At 55.4% G+C, this 24627-nt stretch overlaps 1 protein-coding gene across 1 annotated transcript in view; it reads right to left on the minus strand.

Annotated features, from left to right (window-relative positions):
* Window positions 1–14615: 14615 nt before the first annotated feature.
* The window catches only part of TRPV5 (transient receptor potential cation channel subfamily V member 5), a 38699-nt gene continuing 28687 nt past the window's right edge, over window positions 14616–24627 (minus strand). The window contains exons 9-15 of the mRNA XM_075557767.1: window positions 22735–22821; window positions 22547–22623; window positions 22143–22308; window positions 21906–21972; window positions 19877–20145; window positions 15500–15606; window positions 14616–14925 (exon numbers count right to left, since the gene is read on the minus strand). Coding sequence (XP_075413882.1) covers window positions 14616–14925; window positions 15500–15606; window positions 19877–20145; window positions 21906–21972; window positions 22143–22308; window positions 22547–22623; window positions 22735–22821 — 1083 coding nt within the window. The remainder of the gene's footprint in view (window positions 14926–15499; window positions 15607–19876; window positions 20146–21905; window positions 21973–22142; window positions 22309–22546; window positions 22624–22734; window positions 22822–24627) is intronic.

A 24627-nucleotide genomic window follows, 5' to 3' on the forward strand; every position in this document is an offset into this window, starting at 1 on the left:
GGGGCCCGGGGCCGGCTCCCGAGGGCGCCAGGGCCGGGGCCACCCCCAGCCGGGGGCCCCCAGGCCCAGCCCGCCTTCGCCCTGCAGAGGTCCCGTCCCGCTGCGCGTCCCACGAGGGACAGGCTCCAGGGACCGGCAGGAACTGGGGCCTCTGGGAGCGCTCCAACAGGCACTCCCTCCTCCGCCCAAATTACCTGAGATTAAAGAGACAGGCGCGCACCTGGCCGCGGATTTACGCAAATGCTCCCGCCCTTCTCCTGGGCCCTGGGGCCAGTCCGGGTGGCGACGCCCCAGACCCGCGTCAGGCCACCTCGTGACCTTTCTTAGAAAGGCCGAGACAGGTCCAGCTGGCTGGAGAGGCTGGGACCCAGGCGCCTTACCTCCCTTCCCGCTGTCCCCAGCCGACCATCTCCTGGGCCAGACAGGTGTGCAAAGGGCTAGGGGAGGAGTGCGTTCTTACGCCCCCTGTCGCCTGCCCAGCAGCCCTCACCCACGCTCACCTCTCAGAAGCAAGGGTCTCACACTGCTCTCTGAGGGTCGCTAGATAGTCCAGTCAGCACTCCACGTCCCCAGGCCAGGCTTGCTCTGCACCCTGTACCCGCTTACAGCCCTGGCCCTCCAAACCCCGCAGCCCACCCCCTCACCAAAGGAGAACACATCAAAACATCTCTCCCACCGCCACGCCCCACCTGGGGCATCCCCGGAGCCCCTTCGCGTTTACACTCATTCCCACGGATCCAGGCACAACCCCTCCTGTCCACACTACCGACTGACGTGCGCCCCGCGTCCACGCGCACCCCTGCACCGCCCAGATGGTTCACACGCGTTCCCGCAGCTCCACTCATGCACACCCGCGCACACCTGTGTTCCTCCTCAGGTATCCCCGCGGATCCATGCCTGTCCTCTCAGGTTCACACCCACACGGAGGTCAGTCTGCAAGCAGGGTTGGGGTGCTTTTGTCCCCTCCACCCTGTAATCTGTAGGTACCGCCCACCTTCCCAGCTTGATGGTGAGTCTCCCCATGACATCCACAGGACCCTGACCTTCAGAACACAGAGCTTACACAGCCTTAGGACAGAACCCTTCCCCAGCCCCTGCTGGTGGTCCGCCAGCAGCCTCGGATGGAGCTGGGGACAGGGGTGGGGGTGGGGGGCAGGGGCCCAAAGCCTACTCTGGGGAAGTAAGTCCACCTTTGTGGCGGTGGGTAGCAAAGGCAAGACCCCCTTCCAGCCCTCCCTCCTTCCTGTCCTCATGCCCACCTTTCCCCAGTGAGTGCCCCAGGGACTCTTGAGGGTGACATGCTCAGCCTGGCCTTGGTCCACTGCTGGGACTCTCGCATGAGAGGCTGGACAGTGGAGCAGCCCAGGACCTGCACACTGGGAGCCTGCAGATGGGCCAGGCCCTTGTTCCCACCACTCTCCTGGCCCAGTCTCTGTCCCTGGACGGAGTGTGGCTTAATGTGTGTGTGTGTGTGTTCACACGCACGCGTTTTCTGTGGCATGAGGTGTGTAGTGAGTGTCTCCCGTGTATGGTGTGTGGAATGTATGGAATGTGTGGTATATATTGTGTGTTGTGTGTGCGTGGCATGTGTTGTGTGTGTAGTATGTCTGTGGTATGTGCATGTATGAAATGTGTACAGGGCAGAGGGGAGTGGTGCTACTGGGTGGAGTGTCTGTCCCTTGAGTGAAGGGTGGCAGCCACCTCACCCTGGTTGGCCCTCCTCCCTTGCCCAGAGGTCAGTGAGTGCAGAGCGGGGTGGGAGGGCCCTGGAACCCAAACCTTGAACCTGGGACCTTTGGGCCCATTAGCTTGTTTGTTGTCCTGCGGACCCACCCAGCTTCTCTACCGCTACTAAGACAGGGCAGAGACCCCACCAGGCCCTCGTGGGGATGGGCAGGTGTGTATGGGGGGGGGGGGCTGTCCTGTACTCTCTTCCTCTTGCTCAGGATGGATGGAAGGTTCTGGATGAACTCAGAGTGAGGTGGAGAAAGGCAGAGAGTTTGCTGCATGTGAGCCTCTCTGCCAACAAGGTTGTGTGTGTGTGTATGTATGTGTGTGTGTGTGTGTGGTGGGGGGGTGGGAGGGTGGGGGAGGGGGTAGAAGGCCAGGTGGGTGGAGCAGCCATGGGATGGTGTCACCTCCCCAGGCTAATGCTGCCTTATGCCCTCACCCCTTCACATCTTCCTGGTAGTCCCGGGGAGAGGGGGGCAGATAGACCCTCCACAGCGGAACCTGGCCCTGTGGTCACACTGCAGGATATTGACACAGGGTGCAGGACCCCAAGGCTTCAGCTGAGGGCAGGTGTCAGCTGGCTTGTACCTTTAGGGGACTCCCCACCTGTCAGTCAGTCCTGCGTATCTGAATGGAGGTGACTCCCCAACAGCCCATGATGAAGGGAGCCCCTGCACCTGCTCTGAGGTCTGAAAAGGTCTCACCACCAGGTGCAAGCCCCTGGCTCAGGGTTGCTTGTTCTGTACCTACAAGCTCCACACCGGTCCCCCAGCTCTGCTGCTCAGGCCTCCATTGACGCATCTGCTTCCTTCCCTGCTCCTGCCATGGCTGCCCTGCCCCTGGTGTGTGTGGTATGTGAGGGTGTGCAAGGGTATGACTTTGTGTCATATGTCTATGCAGTGTTCATGGTGCATATGTGGTATGTGGTATGTGAGTGTGTATGTTGTATATGGTATGTGCTGTGCTGTGTGTGTTTGGTTTTCCATGTGTACTGTAAATATTGCGACATGTGATACATGTGTTGTGTGTCTTATGTAGTGTGATTGTATGTGGCATGCGATGATGTCATATGCACATACATGTGATTGCATGTATGTGTGCTATATGGCCATGTGTGAGTGTGTGCAGTGTGATTGTATGCACATGTGTGGTATGTGGTTGCATGTATTTTTATCATGTGATTATGTAATCTATGATTGTATTATGTGATGTGTTTGGTATATATATATATGGGTATGGCTGTATGTGTGGTGGGCCATATCCATGTATCTATGGTGTATGTATGTATGTGTGATTGTGTGTGATGTGTGACTGTGTGTGTGATGTGAATGTGTGGTGGTATGTGGTATGTTTATGTGCTTATGTGGTATAATAACTGTGTGGATGTGGTATACTGTGGTGTGGTTGTGGTTATGATTGCATTGTGTGTGGTATGTGATTGTATGCATGTGTGTGGTGTGTGTGGGACACCTGTGTGTTATATGTGTTGCATGTGTGGTCTGCGTGTCTGTGTGAGGTATGTCCCCGGTCAGCCCCCATGTTCTCCAGTGTGTGAGAGGGTGTTCCCTTGGTACTGCCTGTGAGCCACCTACAGGCCAGCCGGGTGAGGATGGAGCTATTGGGCGTGAGGTCAGGGAGGTCAGCTCACTGCTCGTGCAGCTTGGAGTTTGCTCAGGTCACAGGGTTCTCTTGTCCCCTGGGTGGTTCCAAGAGCCAGCAGAGAGCAAGCGAGTGAGGGAGAGGCCAGCAGGGAAGAGCTCCTGCAGGATGACGCATGTACACACACACACACACACACACACACACACACACGGCTACAGTGTCCAGCAGGATGGCTGAGATGTGGGCTGGGAGTCACTACCTGCATGTTGTCCACTCCTGGCCTCCAAGTTCCTGGCCAGCCGATTCTGGGACAATGAGTCGCGTGTGACACCCTGTGAACACCAGGCAACAAGGCGTTTCACCTTCCATGGAGGGAGGGGGAGCAAGAGCTACAGAACCTGTGTGTGCCCCTCCTCTCCCTGTCTACAACATAGCAGGGAGGGGCACAGGGCTGAGAGGCACAGAACCTGTGCACACCCCTTCCCATACACACCACACTCTGCTTCTCTGAGCTCCCGGACCTTGTCCCCAGCCTGGTGCAGAGAGAGGCAGGGGTGAGCCGGGCCCTGACAACAGCCCATTCCCCACCTCAGAGAGAGTCTCCCCCTCCCCACCAGGAGTCTTTCATGTGAGAATGGAGCTGTGTGGCAGCAGTGTGTGTGTGCACGTGTCTGTGTGCGCATGTCTCTGTCTCTTCGTGTTTGTGTCTCGGTGTGTCTGTACATGTGTGTCTCTGTGCATGTGTCTGAGTGTCGTGTGTCTGTGTGTGTCCGAGTACCTGTCTGTGTGGGTCAGGATGCTGTGTGTATCTGTGTTTGTGTGTGTGTGTCTGTGGATCTGGGCACTGGGTGCATCTGTTTGTCTTCCAGCGCCTCCAGGGTTAACCAGGTTCTCATAGGCCACTTGCTCCCCTTTGCAGAAGGGGCCTTCAGGGAAGCCACCCCTCTCTGGGGCCCACAGCCTCAGCTTCCCAGTGAACGTGAGCAGCTGTACTGGACCCCGACTGCTTGCTGACCTGCAGGGTCAGTGTGTGGTGGAGGGTGTCAGAGACCCCTCTTCATCTCTCTTCCTCACCAGGCCCTCTCTGTCGCCCCCAGTCCTCCCACCTTTGCCTCTTTGGGAAGAGAAGTCACAGAATGTGGGGCTGACCCCGGGGGGAGCAGGGAGAGGGGCTGCTGAGACAGCCAGGGTAGCTGCCTGGGCCCAACTGGACCAGAAGTCCCCAGGGCTCAGGACAGGCATGTCCCTTCAGTGCCCTGCTGCACAAACTAGGGCCCTAGTTTGTGGGCCCTCTCTCCACTGCCCAGCAGCCCTACCTCCCTTCCCATAGCCCCAGGATGTCTCTGCCAGGCTGAATCAGGACATGGGATGCACAGTTGGGGTCTCTTGTCCACTCTGTTCAGGTCACCCCCTGCTCCACCAAGGGACAAACAGCAGGCCACTGGGTCCACCAAACATAGGGCCGTCTGTAGTGGGCACCAAACTCCCTGGGCAGCAGACTCCTCCAGGGGGTGGTGAGGAGTGGACAGAGGGGCCTGGGGTTTGACAGAGAGCAGCCCCAAGCAGGAGGGAAAAAAGTCTTGGGTGGGGGGTCCCAGGGTTGAAGGCCGGGACAGGGAACTGAGCATCCCAGGACTGTGGGGCAGACAGGGGTGGTCCCTGAAGTGGAAACCTGAGGAGGGTAGGGTGGGGGCTGGGCAGGGGTGTCAGGAGCCCAGGGTCAGGTGGTGCCCCCACTGGCCTTCAGAGAGGGATGACTATTGGCCAATTCTGGACCCAGGCGCATATGAGGTAGAGCCAGTCACTCTACCAGCAGGAACAGGGAAATACAAGCCACATCTCCAGGGACTGCCCAGTCCCATGTCTGCCTGCCCCGCCTATGCCAGACACTCTGTGTGGGCATGGCAGGCAGGGGGCCATGATCAACTGGAGGGACACTGTCCCCACTGCAGGAACCCTGCCGTGCCTGGCCCCTCCTCTCTCCTGGCTCCTCGAAGTGCCTGCCCAAACAGCTTACTTAGGAGTGTCTGGGCTGGGCCAGTATGGCCATGCGCCTGGGCGCCGCTTAGGGGCAATGGTCAGGTGGGGCTCTGGACACACATCATTACCCTTTGAGGTTTTCAAGTGCTTCCTGGTAAGCCACTGTCCACTCCAGGGCCCCAGCTGTGGTGGTGGACTGAGGTCAGTCCTAACCTCAGGATGGCTTCCTGTTTAGCCCTTGCAGGGAAGGACAGGAGAGGTGGCCTGGGACAGAGTGGACATGCCCACACCAACCTCAAATAGAGTTGCCAGCTTGGAGTGAGTCTGGGGGGCCTGGATACCCGGAAGCCTGCTCAGGGGTCTAGCCAATGGGGTGGTGTCCACTGGTCTGAACCAGCTGGCCTGGACATTTCAATGGCCCCAGGACTGTGTGCACGATCTCAGGCCCATCATCTTCCTTGTCCATGTTCCGGCTGCTTTATGGGGCTGTTCTCGACATCTTGGAGATAGTGGCCCGAGATGCTGGGTGGGACGTGCTGGGTGAGTCTGTGTCCAGTGAGGGAGAGACTTCTTGGTCAGAGACCAGCTGCCCTACTGGGGACACCTTGGGGCCAGGAGATTACTGAGCACTGCTCTCTTGGACCCCAGGCCTGCCTCAGCTTCCATGTCCACAGTGTGAGTGTGGTCAGCCTCACCTGGTCCCTGGCACAGGGCCATCTTCGTGGGCCTAGTGGCCTCTCATAAAACCGGGTGATGTGTGCTGTTAGTGACTTATCAGATGAGCCGGGAGCCAGCCAGGCAGCCTGCCCTGGTGGCCCTCCTCCTGCCCAAGCCCTGGAGTCCCTGGTGACCCACTGACCCCTGAGGGCAAAGGAGCAGGCCCTTCCCCAAATGGTCAGCACCCAGAGTGAGTGCTTGGTTGTTGGCTCCCATTACTGGCTGAGGGGACAGGGTGCAAGTGGGCTTGGAGGAAGTCCATGACACCAAGATGGGCGGGAGGACCCCAGCTTTCTCTGGTCCTTCAGCTCAAGTGCGAGATTGTCCGAGGCCCCTGCTGCAGACCTCCCCCTTCTCTGGGTGCCCCTCACAACCTGGAGACCCCCTTCTCACACCTTTGATGGATGGGAGGTTCAGCGCAGCATCCATACCCCTCTCTGCTTCCCTAGACTGCCCCCCCCCCACTGCTGGGGACACAGCAGCCCTCTGCCCCCTGGAGCAGCTGACACGGCATCAGGCTGAGTCAGGTTTTATGAGGGATGATCTGTGTGCAGGAAACCCCAAACTATGTAGTGGGTGCAGGTCTTTTCCTGGGCCTCAGGCAGAGGTGGGCCAGTAGGGGCAGGACACGTGTGTGTTGTGAGCACAGGGTATGTGTGTGTGCATTGTATAGTTTGTGTTTGTGATATGTATGTTCTGTGTATGTCTGTGTGTAGGTGGCATGTATGTTTTGTGTGTGTCTGTGTATAGGAGGCATGTGTGTTTTGTGTGTGCAGGTGTTATGTATGTTTTGTGTGCGTCTCTGTGTGTGGTATGTATGTTTTTGTGTGTCTGTATGTATGTGGTATGTATGCTTTGTGTGGACATGTGTGTATTTGGTATGCATGTTTTCTGTGTCTTTGTGTAGGTGGTATGTGTATATTTTGTGTTGTGCGGGCTTGTGGTATATGTGCACTTTGTGTATGTCTGTGTCTGCGTGGTATGTGTAGTGGATGTATGCAGTATTCATGTGTTTATGCATTTTGTGTAGTGTGTGCACTTTGTAGATGTCTTTGTGTGTATGTAGTACAGGTGTTTAGTGCAATATGTGATGTGACATGAGTATGTTGTGATGTGTTTTGTGTATGCTTGAGTGTGTTGCATGTAGTGTGTGCATGTGTTGTGTATGTGTGTGCATGCATTTTGTGTAATGTGTTTGTGTGACGTGTGTGATGAGAGAGGGGGAAGTCAGTCCCCATCCCCTCACAGAGCAGTCACTCTGGCTCATGGGCTGTGGAGGAAGGAGGTGGGGTGGGCAGCAGAGGCACCTCAGTGCACACTGTCCCTCCCACCACCCCGCCCCAGGCCCTGGCTGGGACCCAGACTGGCTGTCTATGGTTGGCTGGCCTATGGTGCTGGGAATCAGGCCCGGGCTGCCCTGTGGTCAGACCACAGCACGACTGAGACCCAGGCTGCTCCCTGGGTGCCCTGTTTTGAGACCCAGACTGAGACCTGGGATGCTCGTGGCTGGCCAGCCCTGAGACTGGGACCAGGCAGCTGAGAGGGCCCCTTTAGCAACTGGACTGTCCTGGGACTAGGGGAGAGGAGACATTAGCTGGAGGCATGGTCACTGGGAAAAGGAGGAGGCAGTGCCCTCTCTCTGGAGCGGTGTCCACGGGGAGACAGGAGAGGTAGTGGACCTGAGAGCCTGTGTGCACCCCCTGGGATCACCCCTGGAGTCTGGGCAGAAAGAGGACCCGAGGGCAGGTCAGAGGTCACCTGTGTCGAGCCCTTCCTCCTTCTTGGTCTGAGTTGGGAGTACACAAGGTGGAGACTCTGAGCTGGCCACACAGCCAACATGAAGTGTCAGGAAGGCTGCTTTATGCCTCACCTTGTCAGGTGGACAAGCCAGGTTCCCGCAGGAGAGGAGCTGGGGGAGGGGCTGTGGTGGGAACCGTCTGTGGGTGTGCACACATATGTACATGCACACACACAGAACTCTCTTGCGGTGAGATTACACGGCACTGCATGGGTCAATGTGCATGCACACACAAGTACACTGACACAGACTCTGACGTTCACATGTACCCGTAAGTGCACACCTGGAGACCTTACACAGGTACGCAGTGCAGTGTGAGTCAGGGGCACATACAATAGTGTACACACATGCACACATACACTCTCACATGCACACATGCGGGCAGGGAGCCTCTGTACAATGGGTCAGGGCACCCCTTGGGTCAGGGGCGTGTCTCTCAGTTCCTCCAGCTGTGCAGCAGGCTTGCACCAGCCCACCCCCTCGGGCCTAATTGCCGTAATTGCTCCCTCCTCCACCCCAGGGGGAACAAAGAAGAGGTACAACAAGTGAAGAGCTATGTCTGACCCTGGCCAGGTGGCTCCTGCCCGCTGCCCTCCCTCCGAGGTCAGCCTGACCTAGTGCGGTTTCCTTCACCTTTCTCGTCCTCCTGGCCTTCCAGGGACGGGACTGAGGGCCTACAGGAGTCAGGCATGGGGCCCAGCCAGAGTGTCCAAAGGGAGGGGACAGACCACGTGGGCAGCATCCCCGAGGCAGAGACGGGATGTTTTCTTCCCAAGTCCCACCCTGTCTCTGGAGCTGTGGGTGGGAGCAGCACTGTGGGCAAGGACTCTCAGCAGGAGTCTCCCCGCTTCCTGGGCTGCCCAATGGTAGGGTCAGGCTCCTGGGGAGGGGTGGGGGCCTCTCCTGGACTTCCTTGAATACCACTAGCAGTGAGCACCACACAGCCAGGGCCACTGAGTGCCGGCCATCCCTCTCTCTCTCTGCTGCCCCTCCCTCCCTCCCTCTCTCCCTCTCTGCCGCACACACACAGATTCATTTCAGCCGAGGAACTTCCCTGCTGCTCACGAACACCTGCACTAAGGGCCCCACCCGCAACCCCCGCGCCTCTCTGCCAGCATGCGCCTACACCAGGGCAGGATTGCCACCCACTTCAACAGTGGTTACCCATTGGGCTGTTAACCGGTTCGAAAACACCAGCCGCTCCTTGAGAGAAAGATGAGGCTTTGGGCTTCCATGAAAAAGGCAGAGTCTCCATGAGGGAGGGGGGAATGGGGAGGGAGGGGGAAAAAAAGAGGACCTGATGCAAGGGGCTTAAGTGGAGAGCAAATGCCTTGAGAATGATTGGGGCAGGGAATGTATGGATGTGCTTTATACAATTGATGTATGTATATGTATGGATTGTGGTAAGAGTTGTATGAGTCCCTAATAAAATGTAAAAAAAGAAAAGAGAACAAAATGATTAGGGCAAAGACTATACAGATGTGCTTTATACATATGTATGTATATGTATGAACTGTGATAAGAATTGTATGAGCCCCAATAAATTGTTAAAAAAAAAGAAAAAGGCAGAGTCTCTTTGAAAATGACGATGGCAACATCTGTACAAATGTGCTGGACACAATGGATGGGTCAATGGACTGTGATCACAGCTGGAAGAACCCCCAATACAACGATTAAATAAAGAAGCAGCAATATGAAAATATCTTAAGTAGTAACAACAACAAGTTAGTCTCAGAAACACCCCGGGGGCAGTTCTGCCCTGTCCGGCGGGGCCACTAGGTGTCTGCATTGACTCAACGGCGGTGTGTTCGGTTCGGTGTTCAGCAGGCAACACAAATGCTGAGGGATGGCCAGTGGGGCTGAATGAAAGCCGAGCCCAGCAGCCACCAATTCAGTTCACAGATATTTATTACAGCAACACAGACCAGGACTCGTAGTCAGCACTGGGAATACAAGTGAACAAGACAGAACCCACCTCTGCCCCCCACAGGGCTCCCAGTCTTAATCAAGAGGCCAGGCCTTTCAGGGAGCCATCACAATGAATCATGGGAATGGAAATAAAGGGACAGACTGTGGAGTGGCCCTGGAACGTGGAGCAGGGCACCCTAAGCTAGCCTGAGGCCAAGGGGCACCATCGTCCTTCCAACACCCTCCTCACTGAGTTGTGATCCTGTGATCGTCTAGCTGAGACCCACAGGTGAAGGCCTGCTACAAAGATGGGGGAGGGGGTGGGGGGGGCGCAGAGAGGAGGAAAGGTCTGCAGAAGCAGAACCTGCTTCTCTCCAGGAGCCAACACCATTCCGCTTGCTGAGCTGGAGGCCAAGGGAAGAGGAGCAGGAGCAGAGCCGGGAGAGGGCCAGGAGTCAGCTCATGGAGGCTCTTCCTTCCACCAGGCAGCAGGCTGTGGCGGAAGGTGAATTTTCCAAAGAGCTTCTGGGCTGCAGAGTGAGTGACAGCCCAGAGGGGGGCACAGAGCGTTCTCGGATGGGGACTGGCCCTGGAAGCCTGGCAGTAGGGTTTCTGAGGCAGGGACACATGACGGATGATCACGGTTTCTAATGTTCCATTGACGCAGAACTGTCTCCAACACATACTGTTAAGTGCGGGGCAAAAGCAAGGGTTCTTTTTCTGCAGACGCTGTGGGCTGCTGCCTCTGAATTGCCTCCAGATCCAAGGCGATCCTTCCCTACAAACAGAACGAAGCCCCTCCCGGACTGACATCATTTTCCTGATTGGTGGTGTGCGCGCGCGTCCATTGTCCCAGCTACCATGTGGTGTTCGCCCTTCCCATTGAGTGTTCTCCCGGCCATTTGCTTCACCCTTTTTGAGAGTGATATTTCCTGATAACATGTCGAAAGGGTGTAGGCCAAAGTCTGACCATTCTCTCTTCTAAAAAAGCATGCTGTCTGTCCTGCCGCCAGGACAATTTGTTTGTTCTTTTGGCAGTCCTGTGGTGCCTTCAGTGTTCTTCACCAATGCCACCGCTTGAATGCACCCATTCTTCTTTGGTTCCCCTTTGTCTGCAGTTCAGCCTTGTTCACATGCAGATGGGAGGAGGGAAAAGACCGTGGCTTGGGTCAAGCTCCTTCTAGCCACTATGGATGTGTCTTTAAGAAAATTTGAGGGGGCTTCAAAGAGTGAATGGGGAAAAAACTCCTCTTCTCTTTTGACTGTGTTTCCCATGGACGTTATGAAGTTCTTCGCGTACACACACGTATGTTTGGATAGCACGGTATCTTCTGGGGGAGAACAAGCCAAGAATAAGCAATGAGTGATTGAGGCAAGGTGAGAAAGCTTAGATTCCCTGTGCAGTGTACGTAGTTGTGGTTGAATCATTGAATCTCCAATAATGATCCTGTATACAACAGCACAAACACCCCCAGGTCCCACATTACCTCACCGCTGTTATGCAGCCACTGTGCCACAACATCTCATCGAGGGTCTCCCTCTCTTCTGAGGACCTCTATCAAGCATGATGTCCTTCTCTGCGGACTGGCCTCTCCTGATACTATGTCCAAAGTACATGAGATGAAGTCGCACCAGCCTCATTCTGAGACAAACCCTGGCTTGTACTTTGTCTACCATGTAGCTGCTGTCAGTATGTTGCCTGTCGTGGCTTGTGTGTGCTGTGGTGCTGGAAGTCCTGTCTCTGGTATTTCTGAACCCCGAAGGGTCACCCAAAGTAAACAGGTTTCAGCGGGGCTTCCAGACTAAGAACAGATTCCGAAGAAGGAATAGGCTGTCCACTTTGGGGGAACTAGCCACTGCAAACTTAATGGACAGCTGGAAACACTGTCAGATGCGGAAACATCACGGAGAGAAGCAGAACACTGCCCGAGAGGAATCGTTGTGACAGGGGTGCAGGACCGGCCCATGTTTCACTCTGTCACACAGGAGGTCGCCGCGAGCCAGAACCGACTCAATGGCCCCGAGCAACGCTTTTTCCAGGAAAGATTTGTTTGTTCCTCTAGACCAGTGGATCTCAACCTTCCTCATGCCGTGACCCTGTAAGACAGTTCCTCCTGTGCTTACCCCCAACCATAAAATTATTTTCGTTACTACCTCAGGACTGTCATTTTGCTACTGTGATGCACTGGGCGATCCCTGTGAAAGGGTCATTGGACCCCCAAAGGGGTCGCAGCCCACAGGTTGAGAACTGCTGCACTAGTCGTCTCCATGGCACCTTCGGTGTTCTTCACTGACAACATACTTCAAGTGCATCAATTTCCCTGTGGCGTTTCTTCACTGTCAAAATTTCATGTGCCTATGAGGTCATTAGAAATACCATGGCTTGGGGCAAGGGCACCTTAGTCCTGAAAGCGACATCTTTCCTCTTTCACATCTGGAAGGGCTTTGCGCAACAGATTTGCCTAATGCAGTGTGTTGTTTGATTTCTGGACTATACATCTTGACTGTTGATTATGGATCCCAGAAGAATGAATTCCGTGGCAACCCTCAGTTGCTTCGTGTCTGTTGGTCCAGTTGTGAAGACCTCTTTGTTTTCTTTTTTTTTTTCCTCTTTGTTTTCTTTACATGGAGTTGTAGTCCATCGTGAAGGCTTCAAGTCCTCCTCGCTGCATCCCACAGGTTGTTATGAGCCTTCCTCCGATCCTGATGCCACGGTCCCCTTCATATAAGCTCCGTGTGGCTGGGTGCGTTATAGGCTGTGTAAGACTCACTGGTTTTCAAAGGACGTGCTTACGCAGTAGAATTTGCAAGACTTGTGTCTTGCTGACGTGAGAGTTGAGGCAAGAGTTGAGTTGATGCTTGGGTGCAGGCAGCTTTGCTGCATCAAACTACTCAGGGGATCTCAGGGGGAGAGCAGGTTGGCTGAGGAAGGACATCTGTCCCAAAGGGAACCATCTGAGTTTTCAGGTGCAACCCAACCCCCCGCACCCCACTCCAACCCAACCCACCCCAAACTAACCCAACCCAACGCAACCCAACCCAAACTAACCCAATCAAACCCACTGCCATTGAGTCAAGTTTAAAGGTCTAGATAATTCCAGGTAGAGCCACTGAAACGTGCCTGGGCTGATCCTTCTTGGAGGTCAAGAGTCTAACTGGAGCTGGACGCAGGGTGTTGGGGACTTCAGCTTGGGTAAGTCACAGAGTGAGGGAAGGAGCCGGGTTTGTGGATCAAAATGTTGGAGCATCTGATATTGACAAGAAGCATGGGTGCCGGAAATAGGCAGTGGCTGATGACCGTGGCATAGTACAGAGAGTTCAGGTAGGCCCAAGACTGCCCGAGACCTGGCTTCAGGTCGACTGCCTTGCCAGGGGTGATGTTTGCAGCATAGGAAGGCCAGTCCAACTCAAGATGGGCTGAGAGCTCAGTGGGCCGCTGGGCTGGTGTGGGTTACTGCGAGAAGCCTGGCCTGCATCGGGAAGTAGGGCAGGGCTGAAAGGAGACATGGTGGAGAGGGTGGACAAAAACTGAGCAGGAGTGTAAGCCAGCAGTGACAGCTTGCGAAGAGGGAAGTTGACAATGTGATGGACACAGATCGCATGTCCGAGACAGACTGACACTGAGACAGAACAGGACCTGGGTGAAGAAAGGGGCTGAGCTAAAACTGCTGTGGACATGTTTGCATCATGAAAGGCAATGAAGCCAGACTGGTGACTGAACCCACTTACGCCCGTCCCCACACTACCTCTGTCTGCCAGGGTCTGTGCCTGTGTGCATGTGAGCATGCATGTGCAGGAGTGTGCACGCATGTGTGTGTGCATGTGTGCGCCTGTCAATGCAAGTGTGTATAAAGTATACGCACACCCAGGTTACATGTGAATGTGTGCCTAAGTGTGTCTGAGTGTGTGTATGTGTGAACCTGATCCCACTGATGGACACACTGGTGTGTGTTTGTGTGTCTGGCTGGTGTCACCACCAGCTGCCTCTTGGCTCGTCCAGACCACTGTTCCCTTGAAGCAGACATGGCCTTGCGATAAGGTCAGTGACAGGGACAGAAAGGGGTGTCATGACTGTGGAATAAGAGGGAGCTGCCCACGAGCCATTGCGGTGGATGCTCTGGAAGCTGGTTCCCAAGTTCCCTCCGAGGGTGGCCCTGCCCTCTGCCCTGCTTCCCCCTACAGCTCCTCACAGTGGAGGGGAGGGGAGGGGGAGTGGCCAGGATGGGAGACACCGAGGAAGTGACTGGTATCCGAGGAACCCCTAGTGGAGGAGTGGGAGGCCCCCATGGGAGAGAGGAGACTCTACTCTACTGCAAGCTATGCCAGGAGGTGAGTGGGATGGGCACACTAGCAGACCAGGACCCTCAGAGAGCCAGGAGAAGGAACTACTTCTTGCAACTTCCAAGGTGGGTGATGGGTCTCTGGGTGAGAGATCCCAATCTCTGGGGGAGTGAGAGATCCCAATCCCTGAGGGAGTGAGAGATCCTAATCTCTGGGGGAGTGGGACACTGAGAATAAGCCACAAGCTCCTGGCCACTCTGGCTCCTCCACACTCCGCCCGTGGAAACCAGGCTGTGTATCCACACGGGGCAGAAACAGACATGCCCCAGGGATTTGTCCAGCTACTCCAACTGGGGCCAGGAGTGCCCAGTCCCACACCAGACACCTCCTCGCCCTGAGGCATGGTGATCCCAGAAGCTGGGGCACGTGCTGTCCATGGGTCTTCTCTGACATGTGGATGAGACGCAATTCCCCGAGAAGTGAACTGTTCATGTCCTTCATGGCCAACAGGCATAGAGGCGCCGGCCCAGGCAGGCCTCTCCCACTCTGCTGGCCCCTTGGCCCACCTGGACTCAGACCGGGAGCAACAAGTTCCTCGTCATATGTGGTAGACTTTCTCCTCCCCGTCCCTCTCGTCCCGCTCACCCAGGTCCAGCCCCAGGTTCACATGGCCCAGGGTGTTCTGGCGAAGGATCTCCCAGCCGCGGTGGCTGCTGCTACTGCCAGAAGTAGTCCGGGACAGTGAAGACATGCGCAGGGCCAGGGGCGCTCTGGCTAGTGCTCCGCTCTCGGCCGCAGAGGGCAGTTCCCCAGGAAGCTGCTCCTGCCCATCCTCCTTGTCGGGAGCCTTGAAGGCTTCCACGTAGCGAAGCACACGCAGAGGGTTCTGGTCGTGGTGGGTCTCCACCCTGGTGGGGGAGGGCAGAGGCAGAGGTGAGTGGACCCCATTGCCCATGACTGGGAGGGAGAGCCGAGGGAAGCAGGGAGGCCAAGGGCAGGCAGTGGGATGGAGGGGGCAGCAGGTAACCAGCATCAGGGTTCGGCCTTGGACACAGGTGTCTCTGCTTGCAGGTGAGAGACAGTGGAGTCAGGGAGTGGATGTGGGTGTCATTAAAGATGAGGAGAACACAGATCTGGAAACACTCTGGGGAGCGTGGAGGCCAGGAGGTCAGGAGCTGGGCATAGGGGTGGAGGAGGAAGCTGGACCAGGATGGGGGAGGGGGACATAATGCAGGTCAGGCCTCTGCCTCCATCAGTGAGCCCAAGGAGGTCCCCACCTGGCCCACATGTCGCTGGACCTTCCCTTCCAGCCTTATGCTCCACCGCCTAACTCCTCAGCTATCAATCATGGTGTCACTTCACTCAGGGACAACCTCACCTCCAGAGGGTCCAGGCTGGGGTCTCAAGAAGGGAGAAGGAGGCAAGCATGTGGTCTCATGTCCCCGGGCCCACCTGGCCTCCCATGGGTCATCGCTCACTCACCGCAAGTACCAGCGGTCCCCCAGTCCAAACTCGCGCCCACAGATGCCCGAGTGAGGCCACAGACAGCGAGGCAGCTTCCTTTCCAGCATCACTGTGGTGGCCACGACCTGGAAGAGGCCAGAGGCAAAACTCAGGCCTATGGGTTTCAGAGGGCCAAGGCCACTGACAGAGGACAAGGACAGCAGGTCAGGGGTGAGGATGGCAGTCTGTCCTCTCCCCATAGTGCGCTCCCCATCCCATAGTCTGTCCCCACCTCATCTTATACCCCCACCCGACAGTCTGGCCCAACCCCATCATTTGTGCCCCCTACCCCCAACCCCCGAATACTCTGTCAGAGTGACCCCTAGAGGCAAGGACCTCGGGACTTCGTCTTAGATACTTTGAGCATGTTGTCATGAGGCCACTCCTGGAGAAGGACACCGTGCTTGGTTAAGTGGAGAGACGGCCCAAAGAGGCAGGCCCTCAAGGAGATGGACAGACATGGTGGCTGCAGCCATGGGCTCGGGCATGGGAGCAATCATGAGGAAGGGGAAGGGGCAGGCAGGACTTGGCTCAATCGCGCATAAGGTGGAGATGGGTCAGGCCGACCCAGCGGCATCTCACGGCAGCAACAGACTGTGCCCCCACTCCAACACCCGTCCACCAAGAGAGGAGGGCAGACAGCACCCTCTGGGCCAGTGGTTCTCCACCTTCCTAACGCCACGACACGTTCACACAGTTCCTCATGTGGTGGTGACCCCCCAACCATAAAATTATTTTCATTGCTATTTCATCACTGTCATTTTGCTACTGTTATAAATCAGGCAATCCCTGTGAAAGGGTCGTTTGACCCCCAAAGGGGTTGTGACCCCAAGGTTGAGAGCCGCTGCTCTAAGCCATAACCAGAGCCAGGCACTGGCAGCTGGGTGAATGGTTCCGGGGAGGGAGGGACCAGGAGAAGAAAGGGTGTTTCCCCTGCTCACGTCCAAACTGAGCTCATTTCCTGTTTCATGGGAAAGGCACAGGCCCACTCTCTGGGCTATCAAAGCACCAGATCAAACCGTCTCTTTGTGATCCCGGCCGAGAAGGACCGTAGCTCTCTGTTCAAGGACTTTGCAGCAATCACAAGCCCTCGTCCTGAGACAGACTGATGGATGAGTCAGAGAGACATTCCTGGTGGCCCGTCACGTGTGGTGTGTGTCCCTTGCCCAGCTTTCCTCCCATGCATGACTTAGATGGAACACAGCGGACGTGCCAATCGAGTATGCCTGTGGCCCCAAGCTGAGATGGACGGTGACAGCAGCCTTATCACGATGACCGCAGCAGATGAGATTTCTCACCTAGTGACAGTAGTGTGGGATTGACGGAGACCGAGTGGAAGGTCTTCCCTTTATGCTGCAGCTTCGAGAAGGAACTAGGCAGCAGAGCTGAGCTGGGTTGCAGGGAGTGTGGAAGGGGTGCAGGGGTTCTAGGCAAACATAAGCTTCATTTTCTAGAAGGCCGAACTGGGCACTCAAACCCCAAACTAGACTCACCGCTCTTGAGTCCATGCCGACTCACAGGGACACTAAAGGACAGGGTAGGGCTGCCCTTGGTGTCTGCGACTGTCCCTCTTCATGGGGTAGAAAGCCTCATTCTCCCATGGAGCCGCTGGTGGTTTCAAACTTTCTGCCTTGTGGTTAACAGCCCTGTGCATGACCACTATGCCACCAGGGCTCCCGACTCAGCATTAGGTGGTATTAATAGTGTACCTAGCACGGCTCCTCTTGTGACACATCGCTCCATCGTATAAGGACCATGTAACTTCGAAAAGAGCGGGATCTATTTGGGCATGGACAGAGGGTGCGATTGGGAAGGACTGGGGCAAGGGAGGCTTTGGAGTTGAACCCAAACCAAACTCACTGCCATTGAGCCCATGCTGACTCACAGTGACCCTACAGGACAGGGCAGAACTGCCCCAGTGTGTTTCCCAGGCTGTACTCTTTTACAGGAGTAGAAAGCCCCATCTCTCCACCTAGCCACCCCCTGGAGTGTCTGGTGATTTCAAACTGCTGACCTTACGGTTAACCGCCCGATGCATAACCATGGCACCACCAGGGCTGCTAGTTCAAGGAGCTAGCAATCCTCAAATAGCCGACTCCGGCCTCAAGCTCTTCCATCCCCGCCATTCTCGTCTCTCCACGCTGACCTCCTCTCAGCTTCCTCCCAGCCCAGCAGGAGTCTGCCATCCTAGTCCCTTCCTTCCCTGGGTGGTTCTCCTCCTCCTGTGTCTAGAAGATGCTGTTCATGGCCTCCTTCCGCCCCATCGCTCAGCACCCACCTCCTTGTGGTAGCAGAGCTCACCCTTCACTGGGGATCAGTCCACTGGGCAGAGTAGTAGACTGACCTGTATGGAGTCAGTAGATGTACTGTCCCCCAAACTCATCACCTCCCCCCCAGCACCTCCACCACTGCCACCACTGCCTCTACCTCCAGCACCACTGCCACCCTGTCCATTTCTCCTGTCACCTCCACCACAAGCCCCACCCCCACCATTACCACTACCACCGCCAGGATTTTTGCCACTGTCATCGCTGCTCTGCCCTTGAGGAAGAGGCGCTCTTTGAAAGGCTGCCATGCTGCACAGCACCGGGGCACACTGAACACATGGCGGGCCTGTATAGTGCCGCCACCAGGAGGTGCAATGCCAGGGACCAGCTCCTCCCCTGGGAAGTCTGGGGCATCAATGAGCCCTCATGGTGGGTCCACATATCGTCCTCCCTGCAGCCTGGAGTCCTAATGGACACATCCTTCATCTTTAACTGACTGACTCCTCGCCATCTTTATGACCTCATCTTCAATGGCACTTACTCAGGACACATTTCCTCCCTCTCCAGGCAGACCACCCCCTTACTGTGTGCCCCCGGCTCAGTGCACCATGTGTTTCTCATAGGACCCTTTGACTACTGGCGGTGCGCAGCTACCTGTAGGTTGTCTGTTTGTCTGTCTACAGCAAGTTCCAGAAGATCCTAGACTGCACCTGCTGTGTCCACCCTGTGTCCGCAGCTCCCAGGTAGCTCCCAACACGCAACAGACTCTGGCTCCTTCGTTGTCCTTGGTTGGGCAGTCTGAGGGGCTGCATGCTGGCTGTATCCGAGTGTGGGAAGGGTGCTCACAGGGAAGGGCCTGCTCTGCTCAGAGACAGAGGGAGGAGGAGAGTGGAATGCTGGGACCACAGGAAGAACGGCTTCAGCTCAGTCCAGCATGGATCTTTCTACTGGCATAAGCTTTCAACACCGGGCAAAACTCACCGGTCACCAGCCCTGATCCATACCCCTGAGAGAATCCATTCCTGTGCAGGCCTCAGAGGAGCCGCGGTGGCACTGTGGGTCCCACCAGGGACTGCTAAGACATGTTTGGTGGATCAAGCCCACCCACCAGCTGCTCCACGGGAGAGCAATGAGGCTGTCTGCTCCCGTAAAGACTTACAGCCTGAGAAACCCTACAGAACAACCCTACCCTGTCCTGTAGAGGGCTGCTAGGGATTGCAATGGACTTGGGGTTTGATCAGGGTCTGAGAGGATACTGAATGGTTCTTGGCCAATAGATGATTATCATGCTAGGTAGGAGGAGGGTGGATTGTTGGTGTACAGGGTACACATCAGGCTGCTAACCGCAGGGTCTGCAATTCGAGACCACAGGAAAAAGATAGGGCTTTCTGTCCTGTGAAGAGCCTTAGTCTCAGCAACCCACAGGGGCAGTTCTACCCTGTGCTACCAGCCAGCCTCGACTCAATGGCAGGGAGCTTGACTTTGGGTTTCATGCTAGGTAGCGAGCACTTGAGCTCCCTTCCAGCTCTCAGATTTGATTAGTCCATGATGGAACCAAATTTAAAAAGATGAAAAAGCAACAGGGACCCAACAGGATTCTAACTAAAACTCAGAACCAGCAAGAGAGGTCTTTGCTCCCATTGGAATCCAGGGTGACTCCTGGGCTGGTCTCCTCTCCTTCCAGGACCCAAGCCCTCACCTCTTGCTGCTGTGCCACGATGCCATCCTCCTTCCCCCTTCTTTTTCTCCTGAGGCATCACCCCAGGTTGGCACTCAGCTCAGTCAAGATGAGGCCTCCCCTGGTCATACTGTCGCTCTTCTCTGAAGAGCGTGCTATCCCAGATCCCACTTTGACGTTTCTCTCCATCCCTGTCCCATAGCAGGACCCATTGTCAGTGACCATTGAGGCCACTCCAGTGCACGGTGCCCTCGTTCATGCCCAACAGATTGAAATGCTGCCCAGGCTCATGAGCCTTGGTGCATTCAAGCCCATGGAGGGAGCTGGCGTACTGATCCATCTTGTTGCGGATCCCTCTCATTCCCACAGACTCTACCTAAAACCCATGCAGGACTACACCACCGAACTCACCTGGGCCCTCCAGAGCTCATCCCGCTCGTGGGCCACCCGCCAGTGGGTGTCGCCCATCATGGCGATGAAGAGGTTGAGCATGAGCAGCGTGGCGATGATGGCGAAGGCACAGTAGACCACACTGAACATGAAGGGCAGGTCCACGTCGTAGTTGGCAGGGCCATCGATGACGGTGAGGAAGAGCTCGAAGGTGCTGAACAGAGCCATGGGGTAGTCGTAGAAATGGCCCAGATTGGTGGGGTCCTCTGTCTGGAAGATGATGTAAAAGGCTGCCCGGCCCAGGGAGAGGGGCATGGGGACCATGAGCAGAGACCTGTCGGGCACTCACCCAACCGTTAGCACACAGACCTCCACCGATGGATTTGCACCCCCAACACCCTCCAAAGTGCAGCGGTGTGCATGTGTGCAAGGAGGTCACATTTTATCTCTCAGATGGCCCCTGCCTAAAGTCATCAACGGGGGTCATGGGGATGCTCAGCCATTGAATTGAGATAGAGAGAGAGAGAGAGAGAGAGAGAGAGAGAGAGAGAGAGAGAGAGAGAGAGAGAGAGAGAGAGAGAGATGGTGAGAGGCACCTAACTGGTCTGGGTGTTTTAGAAAGCCACAGGGTTAAGAGGGCTCACTGCAGGAACTGACTGAAAGCACTGTTGTTGTTGATTTTAATCTCAATGGCCCCTGGAGGATCCTCCATTACCCTGGAGATGGCCATTAGAAGATTATCCTGGGCAACCTAGCATCTCAGAACAGTGGTGGAAACTTTAAGACCCTTCTCTGAGTTGTGGCAAGGCTGACCTGCTCCAGGAGCAGAAATGGGGTCTATGGTCACACACCACTTACTTACTTACGTATGGGGAAAAAAAACAAATAAAAACAAGTGCAAGGCTGAGAAGACTCAGTTCTGGGGGTTCTCGGCATAAGGGGTCTCCTGAAACTGCCAAAAAGCAAAACAAACAACAAACGTAATGCCCCACCCTCTCGTCAATTCGAGGCACCAAGACACCGAAGGACCGAGTAGAGCTGCCTCCTTGGGTTTCCGAGTCGGTTCATCTGTGCAAGCATAGACAGCCTTCTCTTTCTGCGCAGAGCGCCTGGTGGGTTGAATTATCTGCCTTAAAGTTAGGAGCCCAGCAAGGGATCCACTTAGTCACTGGAGCAGGTATAAATGGCACAAGGGTAGGTGCAGAGGGAGGGGGTGGGGAGCAAGGGCGGAGGAGGATTCATGGGGGAGGAGGGCCAGCAGACAACCCCAGATCGACCCTTCCCTTGTCAGTCCTTGGTGGGTTTTTCCTCTGCTGTTTTGGGGGGGAAGCTGGATCAGTGGCCCCTGTGCCCTGTCCTGTTCTGTTAGAATTGGTGGGAGGTCTTCAAAGGCCATTGAGGATACCCCCCTTGTCTTATGAATGAGCAGCTGGAGAAACAAGGGGGCTGATTGAGAGCTGTGGGCCTTCCTCTCATCCTGCTTAGCCCTCTGCAGCCTACGTCCCCCTGGACAGTTTCTCCTCCTTTCTGCCCACCCCTCCCCCTGGCTCTGGCTCTGCTCTCTGCTCTCTCTCTATCCCCGTCTCTGTCCTGCTTCACCTTGACCGAGTCTCTATTCCCCCTGTACCTTCTTTTTCTGACTCTCCCCTTTTGCTCAACTTCAAATAGGCACAGATGTGGGAGAGGAACCCCGTGTTTTATTGGATGCTTTATGCTTCTTCTTCTACTTCTGAACAACAAAATGTAGGAGGTGAAGTGTAGCATCGTTTGCCCACACCATCCTCCAGGGTCCACAATGGGCCAGTCTTTCCTTCTCTCTCTCCCTTTGAGACCTTGCTGGGCATTGAGTCCCTGCCATGCAGTTGGTTCAGAGATTCTGAACACACGGGTCTTCGTCTCTCCCCTTCTGAGTGGTACAGACCCTGTGGTGATGGGTGTGTTTTGGACGCGCTGGTTTGGAAGGACAAAGGGGAACTAAAAGCTGGAGTGAGCATGGGCTCTCTGGAGACCTGGGTCTGTTGGTCAGTGGATGAGGGAGTGGGACTCTCACCTGAGGCGAAGCCGAGGATGACCACGGCCATGAGCCAGCAGAATCGCATCAGATCTCCAAAGATCATCTACCAGAAACCGAGAAGGGGACAGAGCGGGGACGAGTCCTTCTCTGCCTGTCCCTGCGCAGCTTCCCAGCAGATCAGGCTCCACCAAGTCCCCCTCCAGCAGTGGTTCCCCTTAAGCTCTTACAGCCCTTCCCGTGGTTGACCCAGAGATGCCCAGGGGAGGCACGGACCTTCTGGATCATGATGGTGAAGGGGCCCAGCATCTGGAACCCCCGGGCGAAGTACATGACGCTGCACCAGCCCAGCACCAGGGCGAAGGACATGGGCACCACCTCCCCATTGGTGTTGGTGAGCCTCATGACCATGATGACCAGCACCAGGCAGGCGTAGGTGACTCTGGGGAGGAGCAGAGGAGGGCAGGGTCATTGTGGAGACCGGAAGCAAGAGGGGAGAGAGAGAGACCCACATACCCCAGCTTAGTCCTTATCCCCAAAAAACCCACCCATGCTGTTCCCACACCCACTTAGGAAGAGCAACTTGGGTGCAGGTCAGCTGAGGTCTGGACCCTAGAGAGCAGTCTAAACAGCTGGAGGAATCTGAGGGGATGGGGATGCTGGGAGAAGGACACACTCACATGATAACATGGAATGGACCCCCGAGGATGGTCTGTCCAAAATACCGCGTGGCCCCGACTCTGAGGATGTCTGGTATCTGAGGCAAAACCCAGAGAAATGAAACAACACAGCTTTGAGCTCCCTGGAGACTGACTCTTGGGCTGGGGTTCTGGGCAGAGGGCCTCACGGGGACCTGCCCACATCTTACCTCTATGAGCAGTATGATCACAGCACCCAGGACGGTCACCAGCTCCCCCACCAATCGGACGCTATCCTGGTAGGTCACATAGGCCTCCTGCGGGGATTAAGGATAAGATATGCTTTCAGGTGAATGGAGAGCTGAATCCTTTCAGGGAAGAATTCTGTTATGGATCCCAGTTTCTCCCAAAGGATATATTGATGTTCTACATCCCCTGCCCCTGTGTACATGGAATCCATTTGGAAGTAGGATCTTTGAAGATGTTGTCAGTTAACACAAAGTCCCACTGGAGTTGGAAGGTCCTACACCAGTCATCGTCACGTCCTTACAAAAGAGGAGATGAGACACAGAGGAAATATGGCCACCTGAAGATGGAAGCAGAGTTTAGAGTGACCACCAATCCTTCTCAGAAGTGGAGAGAGGCACAGTACTGTTGGCCTCTCAAAGCACCCCAGAAGAAATCAACACAGCCAACACCCTGAATCTGAACTTCTGCCTCCAGAAATTTGAGACAATAAATTTCTGCTCTGAAGAGAGCCACCCAGTTTGTAGTCCTTTGGAGGCAGGTCTAGCAAAGGCAGTCTGGGGTTTCTGGTTGCCAGGGACTGTCTGAGCTGATGAACAACTTTCCCTGCCACCCCCAGCCCCCTGGTATTCCCTATTGTGGCCAACTCTGTTGACAGAGTTCAAGTCCATGCAGTCAAGGTTCAGTGTTAGTTCCTCCTGCCAATGGCTGGTGCTTTCCCCCGGTGAGTCACCTCTTACGTGTGTGTCTGGTCTGTGGGCCGTTTATAATGTGTGTAAGGAGGAGCTGGGTTCACATTCATTTCTCAAGAAGGCTGAACCAGCGGGAAGACTCATGATGGTCTGAGGTTCAGGCGGGACCAGCCTCACCAAGGGGCATTGGGGACGTTTCCGCAGAGACCAGGGCAGGAGTGGCCTCGGCGTGTCTGGCAGACCCAAACAAACAAGCATGACTAGACTTCAGTTAGCTTAAAAAAAAACTGACCATCTGTAAACTTCCCCAAGGCGTCTCTCTTTTATTTTATCATGCCATGGGGATAAAAGCTCCCCAGCCCTCCCAGCAGCCCTTCACCATGGTGCAGTCCTTTCGGTGGCTCTTGTTTGGTTTGTCTGAAGCTGCTGTAATGGACTGTACGCATTTCCTCTCTCTCTGTGGGAACCCGCTCGTTTCCATCTCAGTAACATTAGTACATGTGTCCTCTCTTGCCCTCCTGGTGAGAGGCAGGTAGCTGGGTGTATTGTTGTTGCTGTTGCTGGCTGCCATGAACTTGCTGCAGCCTCCTGGATACTCCAGGCAACTGAGTGGAACTTCCCAGAGGATCTTCTTGGCTTGAATCTATGTTCCAGTCAACACCAGGCCTTTCTCCTGAGGAGTTCCTGGGTGCCCTTGAACCACCAACCATTCCATTAGCAAACAAGTACTTAACCAGTTTCCTACCAGGGACCCCTGAGGAGGAGTTCATGAAAAACAAAAGAAGTCTAAATTTTGGGGGGAGAGAGAGAGAGAGAGAGAAGACAATACCACTCAACTGCATCTATACTGTGCATGTGTCTGTACAACATTTTCAGATTCCTTGTAAGCCTCAGTGTGTTATTCGCTGAGTTTTCAGAAAAGATCATCCATCTCCCTGGGCTCAGAGAAGAGAAGGAAGTCTACCAGATGGCCAGGACCACTGTGGGGCTTAGAGTGCTCCTAGTGGCTGGTGGAAGGTAGCGACAGTTTTCCACCAGGGAGTTTTAAACCAAGTGCCCCAGGGTACTGTCCAGATGGGAAGGCGTAACTCCCAGGCCAGACAGCACTGGGGACAGTGTGATTAGTGAGCCTGCCTGCTGAGACTTGTCTGCATCAGTTCCTTGTCTATCCAGAGGATCCCTTTA

Source organism: Tenrec ecaudatus, chromosome 9 (assembly GCF_050624435.1).
Source record: "Tenrec ecaudatus isolate mTenEca1 chromosome 9, mTenEca1.hap1, whole genome shotgun sequence".
NCBI lineage: Eukaryota > Metazoa > Chordata > Mammalia > Afrosoricida > Tenrecidae > Tenrec > Tenrec ecaudatus.